At 41.3% G+C, this 20,979-nt stretch overlaps 1 protein-coding gene across 5 annotated transcripts in view; it reads right to left on the reverse strand.

The window, feature by feature from the left end:
• Positions 1–20,979, reverse strand: part of ALKBH8 (alkB homolog 8, tRNA methyltransferase) — a 65,145-nt gene that overhangs the window by 37,133 nt on the left and 7,033 nt on the right. For 3 of the 5 annotated variants that reach the window (XM_026721033.2, XM_087937107.1, XM_087937108.1), the window contains exons 3-7: positions 20,548–20,788; positions 20,184–20,315; positions 19,159–19,254; positions 17,482–17,586; positions 16,664–16,734 (exon numbers count right to left, since the gene is read on the reverse strand). In XM_026721033.2, the coding sequence (XP_026576818.1) occupies positions 16,664–16,734; positions 17,482–17,586; positions 19,159–19,254; positions 20,184–20,315; positions 20,548–20,788 (645 nt within the window). The remainder of the gene's footprint in view (positions 1–16,663; positions 16,735–17,481; positions 17,587–19,158; positions 19,255–20,183; positions 20,316–20,547; positions 20,789–20,979) is intronic. The other 2 variants (XM_087937109.1, XM_087937110.1) reach the window with 1 other exon arrangement.

A 20,979-nucleotide genomic window follows, 5' to 3' on the forward strand; every position in this document is an offset into this window, starting at 1 on the left:
CTGCTGTTGAAGTGTTCGGTTTTGGCAATAGTTCTGGTATTTTTAAAATCAATTTCATGTCCTGTGGCTTTGAGGTGTTGGACCAGGGAAGAGGTTGTTTCTTCTTTTTGATTGAGTTCTTATGTTCTTCAATGCGTGCACTTATTCTTCTGTTAGTTTGTCCAATGTATGTGGTAGGGCAGGCAGTGCACGGGATTTCGTATACTCCTTGGTTTTCTAATTCGATTTTGTCTTTGGGGTTTCTTAGGATGGTGGATATTTTTCTGTTTGTGCAGAATGCTGTTTTGATGTTGTGTTTTTGGAGGATCTTGCTAATTTTGTCTGTAGTGCCTTTTATATATGGGAGGAGGGCTTTGCCGTTTTCTTGTTCTCTGTCTTGGATTTTGGTTGGGGTTTCTTTTTGGATTAGGTGGGTAATCTTCTTTCTTTGGAATCCATTGGCTGTAAGTACGTTGGTGAGAGTGTGTAGTTCGGTTTTTTGGTGTTGTTCATCGGCTAAGCATTTTGTTCTGGAGATGAGTGTCTTGGCTACGGAATTGATCTGTGCTGGGTGGTGGTGTGAGAGTGCATGTAGATAGCGGTTAGTGTGTGTTTTCTTCTGGTAGATGGTGTGTCCTAGGGAGCCATTGGATCTTTTGTATACCAAGACATCTAGGAAGGGAAGTTGATTGTTGGCTTCTGTTTCCATGGTGAATTGTATTTTGGGGTGTAGGCTGTTGAGGTATGTGAGGAAGTTGTTCAGTTTTTCTTTCCCGTGTGGCCAGATTATGAAGGTGTCATCTACGTATCTGAGCCAGAGTTTGGGTTTGTGGTCGTATTTTTCTAGAGCTTGAGTTTCAAAGTGTTCCATGTAGAGGTTTGCGATAACAGGTGAGAGGGGTGATCCCTCTTCACCCAAGTGCCAATAAAAGAAGCCTTGACAGCCATCCAAAACAAATACAACCCCCCCAAGCACATCCTAGATCTAACCAACCACTGCCTATCCAATACTTACTTCACCTACAATGGACAAAAATACAAACAAACAGAAGGAGCACCCATGGGATCACCCCTCTCACCTGTTATCGCAAACCTCTACATGGAACACTTTGAAACTCAAGCTCTAGAAAAATACGACCACAAACCCAAACTCTGGCTCAGATACGTAGATGACACCTTCATAATCTGGCCACACGGGAAAGAAAAACTGAACAACTTCCTCACATACCTCAACAGCCTCACACCCCAAAATACAATTCACCATGGAAACAGAAGCCAACAATCAACTTCCTTCCTAGATGTCTTGGTATACAAAAGATCCAATGGCTCCCTAGGACACACCATCTACCAGAAGAAAACACACACTAACCGCTATCTACATGCACTCTCACACCACCACCCAGCACAGATCAATTCCGTAGCCAAGACACTCATCTCCAGAACAAAATGCTTAGCCGATGAACAACACCAAAAAACCGAACTACACACTCTCACCAACGTACTTACAGCCAATGGATTCCAAAGAAAGAAGATTACCCACCTAATCCAAAAAGAAACCCCAACCAAAATCCAAGACAGAGAACAAGAAAACGGCAAAGCCCTCCTCCCATATATAAAAGGCACTACAGACAAAATTAGCAAGATCCTCCAAAAACACAACATCAAAACAGCATTCTGCACAAACAGAAAAATATCCACCATCCTAAGAAACCCCAAAGACAAAATCGAATTAGAAAACCAAGGAGTATACGAAATCCCGTGCACTGCCTGCCCTACCACATACATTGGACAAACTAACAGAAGAATAAGTGCACGCATTGAAGAACATAAGAACTCAATCAAAAAGAAGAAACAACCTCTTCCCTGGTCCAACACCTCAAAGCCACAGGACATGAAATTGATTTTAAAAATACCAGAACTATTGCCAAAACCGAACACTTCAACAGCAGAATAATCAGAGAAGCCATAGAGATAGAAAAACGCCCACACAGCATGAACAAACGAGATGACACCTCCCGCCTTCCAGCCATTTGGAAACCCGCCCTCATGAACAGACGAATACCTAACATGAAGAAGGACACCGGACCCACACCCATGAGAGCCACACAAGATGCCACCACCACACTTCCATGTAGAAAACAGACTCCCACCCATTCAGAAAATGAGAAACGACCATGGACCAGAAGCTGCACTGCAGCTGCATCACTACCCACTTCAAACCCCTCTGAGCCATACATGAAGCAAACCAACACCCACTATGAAGATGCAGCAGGACCACGAACTAGAAGCCAAACAGCAAGATCACAACTCTCCAGCTCAAATCCCCCAGCAACTAAAACTAACCTGAGCACAACCAAGCCCCTCCTGAACAGAACACGCCTCCAACCAATCAGAACACGGCTAACCCCCAACCAATCAGAACACAGCCAAACCCCTACCAATGAGAACACCCCCACCCAATCAGAACACAGCCAAGCCCCCACCCAATCAAGTCCCACCCCCACTGGCAGTTAAAAGGAGGAAGCAGCTGCAATCTCCATTACTCTGAGAAGCACAGAGCCGGAGACAGGAGCCTGAAGATGATGAATGAGACTTCATCGAAACGTTGCCTAGATACTTTGAATCTTACGCGGGAGAAAACCCGAACAACCAAAGATCTACATATAAATACCCGAGAACCTCAGAAAACAAATATTGCACCTCTACGGGAGGAAACCCACCATCTGACCAGGACTTATGAAAACTTGAAGTCCAAAGAGCCTCCATTTTATGTGACCTTGCATTCCTATGCAACTGCCGAGATCAAAATTTAATTCCCACAAGCTTCCAATTGAAATTCCACACCAACAGAGCAGCCACCAAACGCATCCTTAAAAGAACAGAACTGGCCCTAATTAGAAATGAACTTCACACAAAAAGGTTTCTCCTAGACCAAATCAACAAAGATCTCCTCACACTCCACCTCAGACTCAGCAACAAGATTCACCCTCTACTTTGGGACAAATCCAAACAACTCGCTGTCTGGAGAGCCGAAACACAGACCATCCTCAAGACAGACACACAGACCAACAAACTCAGGAAACTACAACAATGCCAGAAACCAACTCCTCCCCCCACAGCCACACATGAAACAAACAGTGCACAACATCTCAGACAAGATCCTCACTGAAGCTGAAACCAAGATCCTCTCAAAAGGATTCAACTTTGCTGTCGCTCCCAAACACATCCCCACAGAAACCATCATATGTGGAGTTGAAACCAGCCTGACCAAAACCAACCCTGATGACGCTAACAAAATCAGACTCGAAATCACCAACATCCTCTGCACTAGCAAACCACCCAAAAGCAACTTATCCAAAGAAGAACAAACTGCACTACTTAACCTGAAAGAAGACACCAGCATAATAATCCTACCAGCAGACAAGGGCAACGCGACAGTGGTAATGAACACATCTGACTACCAAACCAAGCTAACCAACCTACTCCAAGACCCCACATACAAACCCCTAAAGACAGACCCCACCACCTACCTAGAAAAACTACCAAATCCAAAATAAAAGCCTCCCCATCAGTGAAGAAATCCAGCAAGGAATCATACCCAGAGAAAAATCATCCAGATGCCCCAAGCTTTATGGTCTCCCCAAAATACACAAAGAAGGAACCCCACTCAGACCAATAGTCAGCTCCATAGGCTCACCTCTACAAAACCTGGCCAAATTTCTTGCCAAACAACTACAACCCTATGCAGAATCCATCAACTCACACGTAAGAAACTCATTCCAGTTCATCGAGATCATAAAGAAACAAAACTTACAACCTAGCGACCTACTAGTAAGCTTCGATGTCATATCCCTCTTCACCCAAGTGCCAATAAAAGAAGCCTTGACAGCCATCCAAAACAAATACAACCCCCCCAAGCACATCCTAGATCTAACCAACCACTGCCTATCCAATACTTACTTCACCTACAATGGACAAAAATACAAACAAACAGAAGGAGCACCCATGGGATCACCCCTCTCACCTGTTATCGCAAACCTCTACATGGAACACTTTGAAACTCAAGCTCTAGAAAAATACGACCACAAACCCAAACTCTGGCTCAGATACGTAGATGACACCTTCATAATCTGGCCACACGGGAAAGAAAAACTGAACAACTTCCTCACATACCTCAACAGCCTACACCCCAAAATACAATTCACCATGGAAACAGAAGCCAACAATCAACTTCCCTTCCTAGATGTCTTGGTATACAAAAGATCCAATGGCTCCCTAGGACACACCATCTACCAGAAGAAAACACACACTAACCGCTATCTACATGCACTCTCACACCACCACCCAGCACAGATCAATTCCGTAGCCAAGACACTCATCTCCAGAACAAAATGCTTAGCCGATGAACAACACCAAAAAACCGAACTACACACTCTCACCAACGTACTTACAGCCAATGGATTCCAAAGAAAGAAGATTACCCACCTAATCCAAAAAGAAACCCCAACCAAAATCCAAGACAGAGAACAAGAAAACGGCAAAGCCCTCCTCCCATATATAAAAGGCACTACAGACAAAATTAGCAAGATCCTCCAAAAACACAACATCAAAACAGCATTCTGCACAAACAGAAAAATATCCACCATCCTAAGAAACCCCAAAGACAAAATCGAATTAGAAAACCAAGGAGTATACGAAATCCCGTGCACTGCCTGCCCTACCACATACATTGGACAAACTAACAGAAGAATAAGTGCACGCATTGAAGAACATAAGAACTCAATCAAAAAGAAGAAACAACCTCTTCCCTGGTCCAACACCTCAAAGCCACAGGACATGAAATTGATTTTAAAAATACCAGAACTATTGCCAAAACCGAACACTTCAACAGCAGAATAATCAGAGAAGCCATAGAGATAGAAAAACGCCCACACAGCATGAACAAACGAGATGACACCTCCCGCCTTCCAGCCATTTGGAAACCCGCCCTCATGAACAGACGAATACCTAACATGAAGAAGGACACCGGACCCACACCCATGAGAGCCACACAAGATGCCACCACCACACTTCCATGTAGAAAACAGACTCCCACCCATTCAGAAAATGAGAAACGACCATGGACCAGAAGCTGCACTGCAGCTGCATCACTACCCACTTCAAACCCCTCTGAGCCATACATGAAGCAAACCAACACCCACTATGAAGATGCAGCAGGACCACGAACTAGAAGCCAAACAGCAAGATCACAACTCTCCAGCTCAAATCCCCAGCAACTAAAACTAACCTGAGCACAACCAAGCCCCTCCTGAACAGAACACGCCTCCAACCAATCAGAACACGGCTAACCCCCAACCAATCAGAACACAGCCAAACCCCTACCAATGAGAACACCCCCCACCCAATCAGAACACAGCCAAGCCCCCACCCAATCAAGTCCCACCCCACTGGCAGTTAAAAGGAGGAAGCAGCTGCAATCTCCATTACTCTGAGAAGCACAGAGCCGGAGACAGGAGCCTGAAGATGATGAATGAGACTTCATCGAAACGTTGCCTAGATACTTTGAATCTTACGCGGAGAAAACCCGAACAACCAAAGATCTACATATAAATACCCGAGAACCTCAGAAAACAAATATTGCACCTCTACGGGAGGAAACCCACCATCTGACCAGGACTTATGAAAAACTTGAAGTCCAAAGAGCCTCCATTTTATGTGACCTTGCATTCCTATGCAACTGCCGAGATCAAAATTTAATTCCCACAAGCTTCCAATTGAAATTCCACACCAACAGAGCAGCCACCAAACGCATCCTTAAAAGAACAGAACTGGCCCTAATTAGAAATGAACTTCACACAAAAAGGTTTCTCCTAGACCAAATCAACAAAGATCTCCTCACACTCCACCTCAGACTCAGCAACAAGATTCACCCTCTACTTTGGGACAAATCCAAACAACTCGCTGTCTGGAGAGCCGAAACACAGACCATCCTCAAGACAGACACACAGACCAACAAACTCAGGAAACTACAACAATGCCAGAAACCAACTCCTCCCCCCACAGCCACACATGAAACAAACAGTGCACAACATCTCAGACAAGATCCTCACTGAAGCTGAAACCAAGATCCTCTCAAAAGGATTCAACTTTGCTGTCGCTCCCAAACACATCCCCACAGAAACCATCATATGTGGAGTTGAAACCAGCCTGACCAAAACCAACCCTGATGACGCTAACAAAATCAGACTCGAAATCACCAACATCCTCTGCACTAGCAAACCACCCAAAAGCAACTTATCCAAAGAAGAACAAACTGCACTACTTAACCTGAAAGAAGACACCAGCATAATAATCCTACCAGCAGACAAGGGCAACGCGACAGTGGTAATGAACACATCTGACTACCAAACCAAGCTAACCAACCTACTCCAAGACCCCACATACAAACCCCTAAAGACAGACCCCACCACCTACCTAGAAAAAACTACCAAATCCAAAATAAAAGCCTCCCCCATCAGTGAAGAAATCCAGCAAGGAATCATACCCAGAGAAAAATCATCCAGATGCCCCAAGCTTTATGGTCTCCCCAAAATACACAAAGAAGGAACCCCACTCAGACCAATAGTCAGCTCCATAGGCTCACCTCTACAAAACCTGGCCAAATTTCTTGCCAAACAACTACAACCCTATGCAGAATCCATCAACTCACACGTAAGAAACTCATTCCAGTTCATCGAGATCATAAAGAAACAAAACTTACAACCTAGCGACCTACTAGTAAGCTTCGATGTCATATCCCTCTTCACCCAAGTGCCAATAAAAGAAGCCTTGACAGCCATCCAAAACAAATACAACCCCCAAGCACATCCTAGATCTAACCAACCACTGCCTATCCAATACTTACTTCACCTACAATGGACAAAAATACAAACAAACAGAAGGAGCACCCATGGGATCACCCTCTCACCTGTTATCGCAAACCTCTACATGGAACACTTTGAAACTCAAGCTCTAGAAAAATACGACCACAAACCCAAACTCTGGCTCAGATACGTAGATGACACCTTCATAATCTGGCCACACGGGAAAGAAAAACTGAACAACTTCCTCACATACCTCAACAGCCTACACCCCAAAATACAATTCACCATGGAAACAGAAGCCAACAATCAACTTCCTTCCTAGATGTCTTGGTATACAAAAGATCCAATGGCTCCCTAGGACACACCATCTACCAGAAGAAAACACACACTAACCGCTATCTACATGCACTCTCACACCACCACCCAGCACAGATCAATTCCGTAGCCAAGACACTCATCTCCAGAACAAAATGCTTAGCCGATGAACAACACCAAAAAACCGAACTACACACTCTCACCAACGTACTTACAGCCAATGGATTCCAAAGAAAGAAGATTACCCACCTAATCCAAAAAGAAACCCCAACCAAAATCCAAGACAGAGAACAAGAAAACGGCAAAGCCCTCCTCCCATATATAAAAGGCACTACAGACAAAATTAGCAAGATCCTCCAAAAACACAACATCAAAACAGCATTCTGCACAAACAGAAAAATATCCACCATCCTAAGAAACCCCAAAGACAAAATCGAATTAGAAAACCAAGGAGTATACGAAATCCCGTGCACTGCCTGCCCTACCACATACATTGGACAAACTAACAGAAGAATAAGTGCACGCATTGAAGAACATAAGAACTCAATCAAAAAAGAAGAAACAACCTCTTCCCTGGTCCAACACCTCAAAGCCACAGGACATGAAATTGATTTTAAAAATACCAGAACTATTGCCAAAACCGAACACTTCAACAGCAGAATAATCAGAGAAGCCATAGAGATAGAAAACGCCCACACAGCATGAACAAACGAGATGACACCTCCCGCCTTCCAGCCATTTGGAAACCCGCCCTCATGAACAGACGAATACCTAACATGAAGAAGGACACCGGACCCACACCCATGAGAGCCACACAAGATGCCACCACCACACTTCCATGTAGAAAACAGACTCCCACCCATTCAGAAAATGAGAAACGACCATGGACCAGAAGCTGCACTGCAGCTGCATCACTACCCACTTCAAACCCCTCTGAGCCATACATGAAGCAAACCAACACCCACTATGAAGATGCAGCAGGACCACGAACTAGAAGCCAAACAGCAAGATCACAACTCTCCAGCTCAAATCCCCCAGCAACTAAAACTAACCTGAGCACAACCAAGCCCCCTCCTGAACAGAACACGCCTCCAACCAATCAGAACACGGCTAACCCCCCAACCAATCAGAACACAGCCAAACCCCCTACCAATGAGAACACCCCCCCACCCAATCAGAACACAGCCAAGCCCCCACCCAATCAAGTCCCACCCCCACTGGCAGTTAAAAGGAGGAAGCAGCTGCAATCTCCATTACTCTGAGAAGCACAGAGCCGGAGACAGGAGCCTGAAGATGATGAATGAGACTTCATCGAAACGTTGCCTAGATACTTTGAATCTTACGCGGGAGAAAACCCGAACAACCAAAGATCTACATATATATATATATATATATATGTATGTATGTATATATGTATGTATGTATATATATATATATATATATATATGTATGTATATATGTATGTATGTATATATGTCTGTATATGACCTGTATACAGTATGAGTCAAAAAGAGGGCTGTGGAAATATCTACAAACCCCTCACATCCTGGACATAAATTGTTTCAACTTCTACCCTCAAAATGATGCTATAGGGCACTGCACACCAGAACAACTAGACATAAGGACAGTTTTTTCCTGAATGCCATCACTCAGCTAAACAACACACCGCCAAACTACTTAGTAAGACTTACTATTATTCTTCTCATCCTTCCTATTACCACTTCTTCTTCCCACTTATGACTATAACTATGTTGCTGTATCTTTACAATTTGTTTTGTTTTCCTAGTATGTTTTGATTGCTTATTAGTAACCTATATATGATTTGATTGCTTATTAGTAACCTATGACTATCACTAAGTGTTGTATCTTATGATCAAAGGTGGGATTCAACTGGTGTTACTATCATTTTGGTGACTATGTTTTGTGCAGAAAGTAGAACAATTAGATATATATACAAGTCTGTTACACAAATACAGTAATAGGCACATATTTTTATTTTTTATTTTTTAAATGGGACTCTCTATCATGCACTAATAGGAATAGCCAGTTTGGGGACTGAAATATCAACAATGTTTATTTTGCATCCAGAAGGGAGACTATCAGTGAACTGCAATAATTGGTTGTTTTCTGACTTTTCACTGTTTGACAAACCAATTGTGCCTCCTACTGGCAGTTTTAAACCACAGCTTCATGTACAGGCAGAAAACTTTGCAACTGAGACTTGCGGGCCTTAAAATAGACCCCTATAACAAAAGGGGAATGACATCACAGGCTAAATGAAATTACTCCCCCTTTATTGAACTCCTGAGGCAGAGACATTACTGAGTTGAAACAATTCCTTGCTAAAGCACCAGAGTTCACCTTGACAGCTGTTAATTTCTGACAAGCACCAGCAGTCTCATTTCATGCTCCATGTATTGATCTTCCAAAAATAGATTGCAAAAAGGGGTTTTGATTAAAAATGTATTAAATTTATTTTTGATTTTTTTTTAAAAAAAAATCCCCTTAATTTGAAAAAAGAAAGTTTACACAATGGGAGAGGCACTGTTTTATAGAATTTTTGGGACTGAATGTTAGAACAAAGAAATGAAAATGTTATCCGTTAGAAATAAGATGATCAAGTATCAGAACTTTCAGTCTTTTATTTTAAGAATAAAGCAAACACAGTAGTGTTGAAAGAGATTATGAAAACAGATTTAAAATGTCAAATGAAACCAAGGGAAGAAAAGAAGGCCAATTAGATGTTAATTGGTAAAATCTTAAACCAAGCCTGGAGAATTGGTGGGTCTTTCAGTTGGTGCTAATAAACTTCCATTAGCTGTACTAACGGTAACAGATGTGAGAAGCTGGAGGTTAGCAACGTCTGTAGGTCATACATTGCCCACCCAAATTAGAAGTACTTTTAGAAATCACTCTGAGGAACAAAATGGAGGTTAACAAATAAAGGTAACACACAGTCAAACACATGTCTTGGATGAAGGGGAGGAGAAATCACATCATGGTTGCTAGGAAACAATTGATACCCATCTTTACTCTAGAATCCAGTAGTTGCCTAGCAACTATTACCAGCTTTTCGTCTATCCCAGGATAGATCTCAGTCAAAAAGAAGACGCAGTTCCTCATAAAAACCCAACACTAGAGCTAAAGTGACAAGTGCGAACGAGGATGTAGTCAATTATTTTAATATCTGTATCTTTGGAAAATTGGAAAGGTTTTCTGCTCCTTTCCCTCAACACTGGCAGCAGAAAAGCTTGTAATTAGCATATGATGTATGTTCATTATATACAGTTAACGTCACTGAGGGTGAAGGCGCACACAGGACGAAGGTTACGTAAAGCCCCCTATTTTTAAAAACAAATCAGCAATATGACAAACAGTGGTGTAGTAAGTGGAGGTGGACAACAGAAATAAATCCAAGGTATGTGAAAGGCAACATTGTGTTAAGCTAATATATAGCCGGTCGATTAATCTGTGAATATTTATTTAACATTTATTCAGCTTGCAGGTGGGGAGGAAAAGAAAAAAGACAAAATGGCCTCTCGGCCCCAGAAGGTCACCCATTGTTGAAATATTTCAAAATGTTACAAGTTTTTTCTTTTTTTCTTTTTTTTTAAAAAAAGTGTGCTTCATATTTGGTATTCTGTTTTGAGACATGAATTAAAAGTAGACGTTCTAATTATAGCATGCTAAGAGATTCAATGAATTCAGTCAGCAATGTTGCATTAATCTGAGAGTTTGCTCAATCATTCTGGCCTTGGGAAAAATGGGCAACTGGAGACATGTGAAGAGCAATCCATGTATTTCCCAAAAACACAGAATAGTGACTTTCCCACCAAAGTTGTGCCCATTTATCTACTCACATTTGCATGTTTTTAAACTGCTAGGATGGCAAGAGCTGGGGCAAGATGAGGTCACCCCATTGGGCGTGATAAGTTCAGCGTCTTTAACCACTGAACCCCATTACTTTTTACCTACACTGTAATAAAAATAATTAAAATATATAATGAAATAAAATTGAAATTCTGGAAGAAAAATACAGTATTTTCATTCTTTTTCTTAGTTTTAATTAATTTTACAATTCTGTAGCATCATGGAAAACATTACAAATAAGGAAGAAAGCCAGTAACTAACTCTATATTTCTCAACCTGAGAACTTCAAGAAGGTTGGACTTCAGCCCCTGCTTGTGCAGGTGTGGAATTCTGGGAATTGAAATCCACCCATCTTGAAATTCGTAACTGGTTGTCTAACTTTCACTTGGGCATATTCAATGAAAAGAAACCCATTACATTTCTGGGCAAATAATGCTATGATTGCATTGTTCATACTATTAGAAAAAAAAAATTCTATAACGTGCAATTAAAATCTGTCTTCCTATAACTTAAATAATTATTTTGCATCTTGCTTTGACAAATCTTGACATTATTTTACGTGATACAATAGACTTGTCAACCTGAAAGATTCTTACAAAAGGGATGTACATCTTTTTCTGGACTGAAAGGTACTCATCCAGCATTGAGTACCTTTTTCTGGAGCTACCTTCTGCAGCCAAACAATTAGCAAAATATAACATTAATTTAACATACCTTTAAAAGTAATTAAAAAGTAAATGTGGCTAATGTGGTTACTCTCAGTCATGTATCTTCTTCTGCTGTATTAAAATTAGTTTAATAACATATTTCAGAGGTTTCCAAGCACTACATTCAAGCAAGGTTTTCAGGAGCTTCGTGTGCTCTAGTCACAGACTTTATGTGATGCTACAGAAAAATATTCCATGTAACTAATCTTGACTCTCATCTTCAAAGCCGGTTTCATAGAGTGCTGAGATGAGCTATACACTCTACTCTGAAAACCGTTGAAAGGCCTTATTTTTCATACAGCTTACATGAGGCTAGCAGAAAGCATGCGAGAACTCTTCGCCAGCATGTTCTAATCCCTTTATAAAAGATGTCCCACTGAAAATAATTTGGACAAGGGCACCTAAACCCCTGCTCATCCCAATTCCCCGAGGATAATCATCAACCTGAAATGCCAGAGCAGTTGAGCTAAGAACAGACTGTGGCTTGAAGAGGTTATTTGATTTGACAGGCCAATGAATCTATAAAGGCTTTCCTAAAGGCAAATGGTCTGAAAACCACTAATTTAAAGCTGAAGGCTTTTTTAAAATGCTATTCTCTTTCCACCTGCATTGCTTTTGCTGATGGTGCCATAATGACCAGCTAGACAAGCCTAGCTACAATATGCTATTTTCCTAAAGACTTCTTCAAAGTTATTGAATGACTCTCATGTTCCTTTTCTCTGACATGAGGATAAATAGTGCTTTTTACCACCTTTTAATGGAAGGGCTTGTTTACCATCACAGATGGGAAGTCAGGTTAAGGTTGCTTTCTATTCTACTTTGCACCCAGGGACCAAAAGGGTTGAATACAGTTTTACGTGATTTTATTTAAACTCAGTTAAAACTATCTATTACAGGTCAACTTACAACCTGTACGTGGGATTTTTTTTTTGATTATTTATTCACTTATTAAATAGATTTATACGCCCCTCCAACTTATACAGTGGCTCTAGATAGTCTACAACATTAAAAAGCAACAATATAAACACATCCGACATCCAACCCTCACCTTACAGCAGTGACAAACACAATCATACAAGCCTCTTGTTCAGCTCCAAATCAACCTGAGGTCCTCAGGCCTACTGATAAAAACCATTTTTTCAGTCCCTTTCAGAAAAGTTGCAAGGAGGGGGCTAACTTTATTTCCAGGGAAATGATGTTCCAAAGGGAGGGAACCACTACAGAGAAGGTCCTTCTTCTAAGTCCCATTAGGTGTATTTCCTTAATTGACAGGACCTACAACATACCCAGTCTTCCCACTCTGATGAGCTGGGCAGATGTAACTGAGGAGTGGTTGCCCTTCAAATGCCCTGACCCCAAGCCAGGCAGACCTTTAAAAGTGATAAACAAGCACCTTGAATTGCACCTGGAAGAAAATCAGGAACCAGTGCAGCTACTGCAGAAGAGGCATGCACAGAACTATGTGAGCCACTGCATTTTGGACCAACTGAAGCTTCCAAATACTCTTCATGGACAGCCCAGGTAAAACACATCTATATATATAAAAGTGAAATGCCACTCATGCATCATCACAAAATCTCCAGAACCATAATGCCTACAAACCTGAAATTTGGCACATATGTTCCTCTTGGTTTCTAGGTGCTCACTAAGAAAGGATTTTTCTAAATGACCATTAGAGCATTAGTATTTCATATATTAATTATTAACACGCTCTGATGCTAAGGAGTTATACTCCTCCTCCCCACCTGCAAAACACAAGCGGAGGAGAGTTTCAGTTTTAGTTTCAGAGCAGCAAGCAAATTTAGTACAAAACAGTTGAGCTAAGCCATGGTCAGGTTCCTTGCTGTCTCCTTCTTTCTCTCTATCCAAACAGCCCTCAACTCTCTCACACCCTGACAGGACGCAAGCCAGATGAATACAGATGGATGCTTGTAGGCAGAGGCAGAATTTTTTCCCCCTTATTTTCCTCCCCCAAAACTAAGCCCGACCACATAGTTTCATAGCACAGGTATCCAGCTAGTTTCAATATAGTTCAACTGAGAGGAGACTAGGCTATAGTGGTCCAGGAACGGTGAAGCTGGTATACAACATACATGAATGCCACCTGCTTCTCAAGTTGGAGTTGTAAGTCCAGCAGAACCTCAAATTATGCACCTGATCTGTCTGGGGCAATGTAACCCCATCCACAACCAAAGACAGTAATTCTTCAAGAAACAAAGAGCCCCACACCCAAAGCTACTCTGGCCTTAAAGGATTCAGTTTTAAGGATTCAGATATTCTCCATCCAGATCTTAACAGCCTCCAGACACTGGGAAAGGACAATCATGTCATCACTTAATTCACCAGAGATGTATCGCTGCGTATCATTAGCATACTGATATCTCACCCAACAGTTTCAGATTTATATTGAACAAAAACAGAGAGAGCACTAACTCCTGTGGAAACCCCCAAAGTAAAAACCGAGGGCTGGACCTTTCACTCCTGATCAACACTGACTGGACCAGCCATGGTGAAAGAGGCAAACTAGGACAACACTGTGCTCTTCACTGTCAGCTCCTGAAGCCAACCATGGTTAACGTCAGTGGTCCCCAACCACCGGGCCCCGGACCGGTACTGGTCCGTGGATCATTTTGTACCGGGCCACCTATTTTGCTTGGGCGCCGCCATCTTGTTTCGACGATGCTTGAGAAAGTGCTTCCGGGTGAGCTTGTCGGTCGTTGGTTGGAAAGCGGCGTTTGGGTGCTGAAGGAATCCTCGCGCCTTAGTTTCGTCGAAGGGGGGGCGGCTTCGAACGAAGAGCCGTCCCAATGGCGGTGGAGTCTCACGTTACTCAGGGGGAGATTAAGAAAGAGCCCGAAAAGCCCATCGACCGTGAGAAGGTACAAAGGAGGAGTTGAAGGTGGCGGGGAGAAGCGGGGGACGGCTGGCTGGTCAGTCGCTCAGCTCGCCTTGCCTTGGTCGTGCGTGCTGATGCCAGTACCGGTCTGTGGATCGGTCCGTGGATTGTACCGGTCCGTGGTACAAAAAAGGTTGGGGACCACTAGTTAACGTTATCAAAAGCCACTGAAAGGACAAATAGATCAAGAACACTATTCCTGTTCTCATTCCCACCGGAGATCATCAAAAAGCATAAGCAATGCCATTTCTGTCCCATATCAGGGCCTGAAACCCAATTGAAAGAGATCTAGATAATCCATTTCCTCCAGGATTCTTTGAAGCTACAGTGTGAATACCTTCTCAACAACATTCCCCAAAAAGGGAAAGTTGGAGAGAGACAAAATGGAACTTGATAGACCTACTCAACTTAAAGTCTTTGAAATAATTCAGATTCTCCTTTTGCACTTCAAGTTTTCTTTTCTATACAACAATGTCAACCTACGTAACTGAAGTAGAAAGACAAAAAGACAAAAGTTTCTGAACCAAGATACTTCAATGCCAGGAACATTTTATCAATAACATGTAAAATAACAGAATAAAATAACTTCTCATTTGCAAAGGCTTCTTAGGCATGGCTCCCTACAGGAGCTCTGCTGGCAGCAGAGATACTTCTATGAAATTCTCTTCTTGCATTAAAAATTCAACAGGGAGAGGCAGGATGACTCCTGGGTGAAGAGAAGAGAAAGCAAAATCTTTCTTCCTCCTTAGGCAACTTATTTTTAAGAACAGCAGGACTTTTTTCCCCTCTGAAATGAGCTGTCAGCAAATATATGAAATAGAAATATATTGCCTCAATAGAATACACAATATATATGCTGGGGTTGCAACTTGCGGAATTCCTAATCTGCTATGGGACTAAGATATCTTAAGCAGCTAAGCCAAGAAAGCTGAAAATTCTTTGATGTCCTGACAATCATGTGCTTACAAAAAAGCTCAGGAAAAGTGCACAATGCCAGCTACTTGATTGTACCCTTCAGTGTATGCTGTTCCAGCCTACATCTTACACCCTGTCACTATGTGTTGGGATGTATCTGAGACCTGTCTATACAAGCTGCCCTTCTGGTTCTGTCTATCGTGGTAGACCACTGCTTCTATGGATCTGGTGCTTAGTGCCTGGTCCTCAGAGGTGGTATTCAGCAGGTTCTCACCAGTTCTGGAGAACCGGTAGCAGAAATTTTGAGTAGTTTGGAGAACCGGCAAATACCTTCTCTGACTGGCCCCACCCCCATCTAGTCTCTGCCTCCCAAGTCCCAGCTGATCGGCTGGGTCTTCTTTTGTTGCCCTGCACAGGAGAACGGAGCTGGAAAGCAGGTTAGTGGAGTGGGGTGGGAATGGGATGCCCACAGAACCAGTAGTAAAAAGTTTCAAATCTCACTACTGCTGTTCCTGTGCTATTATAATCAATCCCTCAGTACTGTCTTTTAGTCCAGTCCTTTCCAGACATTGGTAGGATTTCCAAATATATATTCCATAGATAGAGGGGTGGATGGATGCATGGATATGCAGTTAATAACATACAACGTTATAAGAAGATCCCACTGAACTGAAAAAGGGCTAACTTCCCTATATGTGGGTATCCAAATCCTACTTTAAAACGCTATTGACCTTAGTAAAAATGATGATGTAATCTTACAGAATAGCTCAAGAAATCATGGCTAAATAAGAGATGTGAAATCATTATCTGTCTTCACAGCAGCCTTCCCAAACCTGCTCTTTCCAGATGCACTGGGGCTACAATTTGCAGAAGATATACCACATTGGGGAAGAACGTTCCTGAGTTATTATAAAGACCACTTTCCCTATCGTAAACTATTTCTCTAGTTGTGCTCACACCCAAAAAATCAAGCCTAGAAGAAAATACCTTTCAAGAAAAATGTCTTCCTACTGGAAGTACACACTCTGCAAAGAACAGGTGCAAGGTAAAGCAACAAATATAAATTAGCATGCTTTCAACTTCTAGAGGAAATATTTAAAAGATTTTTTAAAAATTACCTCAGCTCCTAAACTTAGAGATATTATTTCACCTTCGAAAGCAGAATGAGTATCAATATGAGGAGGGATTCCTATAACATCAAATAAAAACAGACACAAAGAATAAGAGGAAATCAATCAGCCTTTATTCATCATTAGTCCTACTTTAGTGTAGAAAATAAGAATAACTACAGCCCTCTGATGACATTTATTTGGGGAACAAAGGTATATGAAATGGTGGGAAACAGATCTTCTAAAGCAGATATGGATTTCTCACCCAAATGAGCACATTATTGTGATTATATGGTCATACGTTTAGAATACCATAATGCAGAACATATGCTTGTTTTATCCTTTCTTCTATAGCACAGGTGTCAAACTCAATCATGTCACAAGATGTATCGTGATGTATCGCAACTTTTGCCTTTGCAGAGCCGGGGGTGGGCATGGCCTGTGCATGACACATCTGGTCCGTGGGCTGCCAGTTTGACAGGCCTGTTCTATAGGGTCAAGAACTCCAGTTTGGCAGTAAAGAATGTGCAGGCTTGTAAAAGATATGAAGTCTGATATTAATGGGCAGCCTAAAAATACAGCATTATAACTGTTCATGCTGACTGGTCTGAACTGATAAAAGGTAGCACTGGTATGATCTTATTAATACAGAATACTTGATTTTATGTTACTGTCATGGGTACTTATCCTTATCCTTAGGACTGCCAATTCTCCTCAGTCTTCTCACATCTCCACACTTAATATTTTTCCCCAATGCTGGATTTACAATATTAGAAAATCTGGTCCCGGACAATCAGGTGAGGATAATATAGAACCCAGGTACATACCTTGTCCAGGTTCATACTGATTTATAGTCAGTTGATCAGGTTTCTGGTTAATATATCCCATTTTCAGACACTTTGCAAGAATTGTGGTGCAAAAATCCGGGAGACCTGATATTTCAAAACAAAGATAAATTTTTGCCTCTTTTTTGTCCTCTCAGAAATTCTTCATAAGAGAGACTATATATGATAAATTAGCATGTAATAAAGTTTGAATTGAAAAACAGAATGGAGTCCGTTACTATTTATAGCTTTCTATAATACAATGTCTCAGGGTTAAAGACATTGAACTTGTCAGATGGAAAGCTGAGAACCGGGGTTCGAGTCCCTAGCATGATGGGGTGAGCTCCCATTACTTGCTCCAGCTCCGCCAACCTAGCAGTTCGACAGCATTCAAATGCAAGTAAAAGGTAACAAATATTCTGTGCACCTTTGGTTTGTATCCATGCTGGCCACATGACCACAGAAACGTCTTTGGACAGCACTCCCTCCCTCAGCTAAGAAACAAAGATAAGCATCACTCCTTAGAGTCAGATGTGACTGGACAGGGGAAACTTTTACCTTTACTTTTATAATATTTAGACTGCTACAATTTCCCCCAAAATGGCATGGGAATTGATAAGGATTATTTTAATCAAAGCAATCAAGCTGCTCAAACACTGCTCTGCATCAGGATGTTGCTTTCACAATAATCAGATTTTTACAAGCCCATAAACAAGACAGTGCTGTTCAATATCTTCTCATTGTTACTCCCCAGGATAACCATATCCTCCATGAATTTGTATCTTCATCATCATCATCATCTTCTTTCAATGACCCCATAATCCCTTGCAGGGTGGAGTCTGGGCAACTGAATGGAGCTAGCAGAATGTTTTAATGGCCAGATGCCTTTCCTGTCGCCAATGCAGAGTTTTGTTCATATTCTCAGTGTGCCCAGAGAGAAAAGTATCTGCCTCTACCTAGGATCGAACTCACAGCCTCCTGATTTGTGAGGCGAGAGTTCCACATCTAGGCCATCACACCACTCCTGAATTTGTATGATCCCTTGAAATCATGTAGTCTGTGATACTTCTATTCCATATTCTAAAGTTTGGTCAAGAAACATCCTACTTAGGTTGACCATTCTATAAACATACTTAGGCATGTCCTCATTAACTTAAATGGGAATTGAGTACACAACCCCATTTTTTATATGGACTTAAAGTACAGTAGTCCTTGATTTATGATCAGACTATCCCACAACTACTTAAAACCCAGATTCAAAGTTCCAATGGCCACTTATACTACACAGTCACCTGATCACATTGGCAAACTGCATTTATGGCCACTCGCAATGTGCCACAGTCACAAGACCACGATTTACGATATTCTTCCAGAGACCAGCATTTACTTCTTGGTTCTGACAAACAACAACCCACTGCAATAGATTCACTTAAAGATGACCACAAAATTGGCCATTAAATTATATGGATATGTAGTAACCCGCTTAACAACCAGAAGAATTTACAACTGTAATCCTGGGCTCAATCACAGTCACATGTCAAGGACTACCTGTAAGTTTCAGTTATTTCAATGGGACTGCAAAGAAACGCAGCCATATTTGTATAGAACGAAAATGAAATTATTGCTCATTGGCATGAAAACCATTTCACAGATACAGGAAGATTCTGATTAGATACCCACCTCCGGGTAATGGTCTGTCTCGATCGACATTATTGTTATCATATTGAAATTCATATCCAAAATGTTTTACCCTCCTATGTTTTAAAGATTTCTGAGCTATGAAATAGAAACAAGGGATTAAAAATATAGTTGTAAATACAATATTGGTTATGAGGCTATGTAATCCTATGCTTATGAATCAGTGCTCAGCTCAAATCCCGCTTCTGCCATAAGCTCACAATGTAGTCTCAGGAAGGTCATACTTTCCTACTTCCAACTTCTGCAATGAAATTGAACTGATATTGCGAACATTTGAAAGTACTATACTGGTTGTTAACATTACTATTATAGTAATAAGTCCCAAAATGGAATTGCGCTATCATTGGAGCTGAATACTCTCAACACCCTTAAGGGTAACCAGTCAGAGGTGGGCTGCATTTACATCACCAACCGATTTGCTGGCTGTGAGCACCAATGGCTCTTCAGACATTACTTGCAGTTTCCCCTTCTGTTGGGTAGATGAACTAGGATCATTGGCAGCTATACTCCAGCTGGAGGACTACAGATTCCTCTATTCTGATTTCTCTAGCAAAAACTATTTTCTTGTCCCCAAGGAACCTTTCTTGCACCTGGTCACCTAAGCCGCCTCCAAGTCAGAACTCTCCGATTGGCAGGGACCAACTATTCCAAATTATTGGCTGCACTTGAAAAGTCACACTTAAGTAACTTGGATAGATTGGAAAGACTCCACCTCATCTTCTGGATGGTTTAATGCCCAAGTCTGTTGTTATTATTATTTTTTTATAGGGACTTTAGAACAAATCATGTGGATTGATTATGGAAGTATTCTGCTATGCCCAAGAATACTTTATCATCTATTGCAAATGTGGTTGAAGTCACACATCATGATAACCCATTATGTATTTATTCTTAATTTAATATGTATGTATGTATGTATGTATGTATGTAGAGCACATGTTTTTCAAGAACTTAAAGCACAAGCAAAACACCCACAATCTGGCTTACACACTGTTAAAATAACATACCATTGGGAATGACCTCATCCTCTGTCCAATTAATGTTTTCCAGGAGTATCTTTTCTTCTTCAGGTGAAACCAATTCTTCAATTACTCTCAAACCAGGGGGCAAGACTGAACGGCTCATTTCTTCCCAAGGAACTAGTAGCATAGGAAATATTAAAAGCATTCATGAAAATTTGTGGTTTTTTTTAATTCAATGTGAATTAAACACTAATATTCAAAACAATTTTTGACAGATACTAAAGGTCTCCATCAGGCCAATTTTTTCAAAATTGATCAACGCCTCTCTGAGCTTCATGAGTTATGAACTGAGTTCTCTAGCAGTATGTTGAGAAAAACAGAGCGGAAAAGCAAGCTTCTTCAGTAATACCTTCTTCTACATAGTTGAAGTACAGAACAACCTTTTGGCTGGAGTTGTCTAATATTAGTTCCTTTCCATTGAGAGAGTCATAGGCCTGCTTGGAGTCAGCTATCCTTCCATATTGCACAAATGAATAGGGTTTATTTGGAGGCATTAAGAGGCTTTCTACTTGTCCACATTCTTCTACCACAGAGTGCAATTGGCATCTGTCAACACCATTACCCAGACCTCCATTGGCAATAACCAGACTCTAATGAAGGAAAGAATAAAAGAGACATAGATACCAATAATTAACATTGACTTGTTCATCTGGAAATAGCATTCTGTAAACATGGTAATTAAAAATGAAAAATAGTTTCTTCTTTTCTTTTTCTCTCTTACATTTATGTATGTGTTGTTGGTCTGTTTTAATTGTAAAATCAATAAAATTTGTTTTCTTTT

The sequence above is a fragment of the Pseudonaja textilis genome, chromosome 7 (assembly GCF_049901715.1).
Source record: "Pseudonaja textilis isolate UNSWEBS1 chromosome 7, rPseTex1.2, whole genome shotgun sequence".
In the NCBI taxonomy this organism is placed as follows: domain Eukaryota; kingdom Metazoa; phylum Chordata; class Lepidosauria; order Squamata; family Elapidae; genus Pseudonaja; species Pseudonaja textilis.